General features: G+C 41.1%; 1 protein-coding gene across 1 annotated transcript; it reads left to right on the top strand.

The window, feature by feature from the left end:
• Positions 1-1,328: 1,328 nt before the first annotated feature.
• On the top strand, positions 1,329-6,201 carry LOC103777452 (the record flags this gene model as incomplete). Its single annotated transcript, XM_008945005.1, has 6 exons — positions 1,329-1,407; positions 2,483-2,580; positions 3,427-3,564; positions 4,394-4,494; positions 5,205-5,331; positions 6,119-6,201. Coding segments are annotated over 6 exons (626 nt in total), but the record flags the coding sequence as incomplete, so codon positions are not given.
• Between the last annotated feature and the right edge of the window lie 196 nt (positions 6,202-6,397).

Here is a 6,397-nt window from a genome sequence, read left to right as displayed (position 1 = left end):
CAGCGCTGCCTGGGAGGACGGGGGAGGGAGAACGACCGCGGGTGGGCGACGCGGGGAAGGCCGGGCGGAGGAGCTGCCGCGGGAAGGTGTGAGAGAGACCGGGGCCGCGTTTAGTCCCGTGCTGCCCCGGCGCTGGCTTGCAGGGGCTTTACAGGGCACCAGCCTGGAAGGGACCTCAGGGATCGTCCGGGCCGATCTTATGTCTGTATAACAAGCGTACATCACGTTGGTGTGAAAGTGAGCTTGGGCGATGGGAGGCTGGTGTGGAGCTCCAGCCTCCCTGAGACTCTGTGGGGCTGTGGTTTGGGATGGCTATATACTACCTCTGTCACAAAATTAGCTTAAACTTAAGGTTTGGGTTTATTTTCAGTAAGATCCCGTGGGGAGCCTATTACTCACCTGAAGCCACACTGGCTTCATCTGTGTGTACGTGCACAGGTAATAGAAGTGCCCACCCCACTGACAGACTGATAGAAACATCTCAGCATCTCTGTAGGTTTGTTTCTTCAACATGACAGAGTGCTGGTTTGTAAAGCACGGCTGCTCCTGGAGGAGCAGTTCACCTTGAAGGAAACTATGTGCCTGACTAACATAAAATTGGGTCGGGCAATAATTAACCTTGGTTCTGCATTGTCTTGATGTAATTATATGATATTTGCTTGCTGACTGAGACTTTGGAATCTCTACTGTGTATTCTTCACAAACGTAGGTTGCAAAATCTTTGCAAGGAAAGCTGGGAGAGCTTAAATTAACAGCTAGTTAGTAAATATGGCAGGTAGGAGGAGACAAATCTGTAAGAATAATTACACAGTTGATATGTTTAACACATTGATGGCATTCCAGGTTATCTGACATACCATTTATTCCAGAAATACCATGTTAGTGGGTCTGATTTAAAAGCTGAATAAGTAGTCAGAGACATGGCACATTCATAATACAGGGATGGACATCAAAGATTCTTTTGAAACTTAAGATTTCAAACAGATTCTGTGGAAATCCATCACACAACTTTGCTTATAGAAAGGTTTGTTAATTTGAAGTTTTTCAGTGGTATTTTAAAACTGTAGAAATTAGGTCAGGAATGGTTTCTCTAGTAGATCTAGTTATTTTATTTGATTAAAACTAGCAAAAGGCATCAACAGTTCTTCTTTAATAAAACCTTGCTATTTGAAGACTTCTTAATCCTTTTACATTTTTATATCTTCCTAGCTGCAAAGCACTTTGTAGAAAAGAATACACACAAAATTCTCCATGAAGTCATGGAAATAATTGTTTTTTTTCAGTAGCTGCTGTTTTAAATGCCTAATAAGCATTTTTTCCTTCTTCAGCTCAACCCAAATGTAAGTGTATTTCAGAGAAAATTTGTGAATGAAGTAAAGAAGTGTGAGGAAATGGAAAGAATACTTGGTAAGCTTTATTTTCACATCTGCCCTTTCTTGTTTGTGGCATTATTAAACCTTTACACCACTGGAGTGGAACTATAGTGAAGGTTTCAGCTACAGGGTTGTTTAATCTTCCCAGTCTTGTATGATCTGAATGCTCTAGAATCTCAAAGGACTTTCATACATATGAAAAATATCCTATACTCATACATGTAGAGCCTTTGTGTAGATTTTTTTGAGCTGGAGACGACTTGACTGTGGCACTGAATTGGGTTGGAAAGTACAGAGATATCCCTTAATTTGTCTTGATCTGGTATTGACTGTTTAAAACTCTGCTAGGAAAATGGAAGCTCTACTTGGGATACTTCCTTGACTACAAAGACAAACTCTCTTTTTCATGCTATGTAACCCAATACTGTTGAGCTTCCAAGCACCCTCTGAAATATCTCAAGTTATTAATTGCATTCACGTGGTAGTTAATGGATGTGGGAGGGTATGCAGAGCATTGCAACCAAGATACAGATTTCTTCAATGAATCCTTAGGAAGAGTTACTGTTAAAGGGCTCTTTGATTGGAATCTGTCATCAGAGGCATGTGCTGGTCATGCCAAACCATCCCAGCAGCTATTTCAGCAATTTCCCTGCCCAGCCTGAGCTGCATTTGTTGTCAAGGTTGCTTAAGGTGCCTTGTTTGAACACTTTTTACTCCAGATGTGGGTCACTGAGCAGAACGTCAGTTTTTGGCAGATGGCACAATTAGCAGAAAGTGGTATCTTGTAGCAGCAACCAGATAGTAGGAAATGTTAAAAGCTTCTTAACAAGTACTTGTGGTTAGAAGGTATCAGTCAGAGGCCCCTGAGGATGGCTTACTTCTGGAAGCTTCCAAGACAGACACGTTCTGTGTACTTATTGCTAGTCCCTTTTTTGGAAGCCTCTAGTATGTGTGTTTTTGTGAAAATGAGTGGGTACAATAGCTAGGGCCTGATGCTGCAGTGGGGTCAGCACCATCAGTAACAGCTGAAGGTCAGCTGTGCAGCATTCTGGGAAGTATAAGGAAACACTGTGTCCTTTCTGATGCTGTTTTTCTTCTCCTCACTCCAGGGTATTTAGTACAAGAAATTAAAAAGGCGGATATTCCACTTCCTGAAGGAGATGTTGCTCCTCCTGCCCCCTTGCTGAAACACATTTTAGAAATCCAGGTAACTTTTCCACACAACAAATGCCAAAAGTGTAGCTCTGGATCTTGGAACTTTAATTCAAACTTAATTACTTGCTACAGTTAATAACTGTGTATTAAGTTACAGGGGTGTGGCAGGAGGAGCAGAAGCATTTGCTTTCATTTTTGTCCAGCTTTTTTTTCTTTCTCCCAGTGTTACTTTCAAAGACTGCCAGCAAGGATATGTTATCAACACAAGCTTCCTGTGAAAGGGTCAAAGCTGACCTGTGGGGTTTGCAGTCCTCTGTTTTATGTTGATGGATTGCCATATTACACTGTTCCAGGCCAATTGTTCTTTGTAGGTGTAGTCTGTCGGCCTCGTTTATTGCTTTGGGGCTTACCTAAGGCTCTTTTTGTGCATCCAAAATTTCCAGAGTGTGAGGGAGTTTTATATGCCTCAATCTCTGCAGGTTTCAGTGCTGGTTGCATCGTGAACATGGTGCTATTTTTTCTGATATTATGCTAGAAATAGAAGCTTGTAAAATGCAGATATAATTTTGGATGACATTCTGGTTTGCTGTCACTCTGAATAGAATTGATAAGTGGCACCCTGGACTGTCTTAAGTTTTGATTCCAAGACTCCATTACTTAGCTGGGACACAAATCAGGGTCAGAACAGCAGGCTTAACAGATGCCAGTGGAGGATCGAGTGTACTTAGTACAAAGCAATCTTTGATAGACTGAGGAATAAAACCTGTGGAGCCTAAGTTAATTAGGAAATGAGGAAACCCCCATTGTTGCAGCAAATTAACATGCGCTTAAAATTCATCCTCCCCTGATTCCCAGAACTGTGTGACTGATTCTATGTCATTTTTTCTCTGTGTCTTAGGAACAGTTGCAGAAGCTGGAGACAGAATTGAGGGAAGTGACTAAAAACAAAGAAAAGCTGAGGAAAAACCTGCTTGAGCTGACAGAATACACGTGCATGTTGGAGGTCACGCAGAGATTCGTCAGGAGGACAGCCGAGGTACTGCTGCTGCCTGGCGAGGACTGCGTGTCACAGGGTGCCACACAGTGTCCCTGCCTGTCACACGGGGTGCCTCTTGCATGCTCCTGGTGGTTCTAGCTCTGTGTGGGGCTCTGCAGCAGCTCTGGGGTGCTGTGCATGGCGTGGTACCTGCAGAGCCTGGCAGGCCAGCTCTTGTGCTGCCTGTACGTAGCAAAGCGCTGCCCTGGACTTGCTTCCAGGTTCAGACTTGGAGGAGCTTTGAATTGTTTGAATGTTACTGCTGATACCAGCTGAAAACCAAAGCGTAGTTGTGTTCTTTTGAGGCATGAATTGTGCTAAGAAATTTACCCTGTAGCCTTTGCAACACTGACTAAGGTTGCTAAGAGCAGCACACTTGACGTCCCAAGATCTTTGAATCATAGGCTCATTGAGGTAGGAGAAGACCTCTAAGATCATCAAGTCCAACCATGACCACTAAACCATGTATTGAAGTGCCCCATCTACACATTTTTTGAACCCCTCCAGGGATGGTGACTCCACCATCTCCCTGGGCAGTCTGAGCCAGTGTCTCACCACTCTGTCAGTGAAGAAATTCTTCCTAATATCCAATCTAAACCAACCCTGGTGCAACTTGAGCCCACTGCCTCTTGTCCTTTGTTAGCAACCTGGGAAAAGAGACAACACCCACCTCACTCCAACCTCCTTTCAGGTAGAATTGAACATAGGAAAGGGCTTTGGTTTTTTTGAAATAATTTATTTACTTAGCTTTACTTTGTTTTAGAATAAATGAATGAAAAAAATTTCTTTTTTCCTGAAAGCTCAGAATGATCTTTCTTTTATTTGCTAGTATGAAGCCCATTTACATGCAAATTATGAAGAATTTCCATCTGTGGAAAACGAGCCATTAGTGGATTACAACTGTATGCACAGACTGGGTGCCAAGCTGGGGTAGGTATTGTTCAGTCTGTGTATGGGAGGGTGTCAGTCTGTGCTGTTTCAAAACTGCTTGATGAGCTGCTGCAAATAATGGGCTGTTTTCCTCAAAGGTGGAACGTAGTGTGACTAGTGATTTGGCTCTAGATGAGCCAAACAGTTTAAGAGGGGGTAGGAGTCTGAACCAAATGTACCTTTATAACAAGATTGGGTTATTTGAAGAGGTAAGTAGGACAGCACCAAAAACCTGTCACAAAACTCCCCTCACACTAAGGATGTGTGTTGAGGAAGATCTCTAAATGCTTTGCTTTCTTCTGCTGTTCAAACTCGTGGGTTTTTAGGATGAACACACTGCTTTAATCCCCTGGCAGTGTCAGTTGTAACATTATTTGTGGTCTCACCTACTTGCCTTTAAATTGGAGTATGGAAACTACTCTCTATGACACAATTATGGGAGGGTATCTTAACAAGAAAAAATGAAGAGCAAAAAGAAACAATTTCTAATATAGTTCTAGTGTGTGCTCAGGCCCACGGTGTGCTTGTTTTCCAAATAGAAATTGAGTCTATTTTATACAGCAGTTACTTCCTGTTCAGAGTCACACTTCCTTCTCTAGAGATGGCAGATGTAAAATTATTGTGACTATGTGATCCTGAGGGGTGATGTACTCTGAGTTTTTAATCTTTCTCATGGATCTCAGCTTATTCACAGTTTTCTTTTTCCATAGGTTCATATCTGGGTTAGTTCACATAGCAAAAGTTGAAGCATTTGAAAAAATGCTGTGGAGAGTCTGTAAAGGCTATACTATTCTTACATATGCAGAGTTGGATGAGTGTCTGGAAGATCCAGATACAGTGAGTAAAGACTTTAACTATCAGTTCATTTTGTTTGTATGTTTTGTAAGACTTGGAAGGATTGCTGCTCAGGTCTGCGTGCAAGGAATGTAAATGATTCCCTGTGCCATTGAAGGGAAACGATTTTAAAGCATTTGAATTCACAGGACTTTAAAATCAGAGGTCTTGATGCCACCCTATGTATAGGAGAGGCAATTAATTAATCACAGTTTGACTTGATGAGTGCAGAATTCATTGTGGAATACTAATGACTTTATGATTGTCTACCACTCAAAATACGTGGCATAAGTGGTTACTTGGATATTTATTAACTAGGTCTGTGCAGTGCAGTACCTTTTAGTAGTCATTTTATTTGTTCATTCAGTAGTTAAGGGAAAAAAAAACTCTGGAGTACAGTTGGTTGTCTGTGAAGTTTTTTTTTCTCTGAACTTTCACTTTTTGTAAGTAAGCAATTACAGCTGCCTAATTGGTCACTTCTGAATTGCTTCAAATCTAATCTGTAACATTTTATTTTTAAGATTTTGTTGTTGATAATTCTGAGATGGCAAAATATCTTTTGTTTTCCCTGAAAACTTTTTCTGTGTTTTTTTTTTTTCCAAATACACCAAATAAAGGAGAGACATTGGCAAAGTTGAATCTTATTTTCTGATCTTTGCTGAAATGGTGGAAGGTTAATGCTACTAACACAGCTTTTTCTAATTGCTCAGGTTTGTTAATTTGCCCTATAATTCTATCACAGTGGAGTTGTTGGTTAACAAACTTCAGCTGAACTTCTTTGGTTTTTTAGGGAGAAACCACAAAATGGTTTGTTTTTTTAGTATCCTATTGGGGCGAACAAATCGGACAGAAAGTTAAGAAGATTTGTGACTGGTAAGAAGTAAAACTAATATGTAATCTTTTTTTATAGATGGGTTATTTCCTTTTTATTCTCCCTCCGCTCCCCTTCCTTGTAGTGTTGATTTTTAGGCAAAGTTTTTGAAGTTAAATTTGTTCCTGCCCGTGGCAGCTAGGTTTAGAATTATGAGAGATACAAATAAACATATGAGTCATTTTATCTGCAGTCCTC

The sequence above is a fragment of the Merops nubicus genome, unplaced genomic scaffold, assembly GCF_000691845.1.
Source record: "Merops nubicus isolate BGI_N331 unplaced genomic scaffold, ASM69184v1 scaffold49757, whole genome shotgun sequence".
NCBI lineage: Eukaryota > Metazoa > Chordata > Aves > Coraciiformes > Meropidae > Merops > Merops nubicus.
Note: the sequence above shows the minus strand (reverse complement) of the source record. Positions and strands in the feature narration are given on the sequence as shown.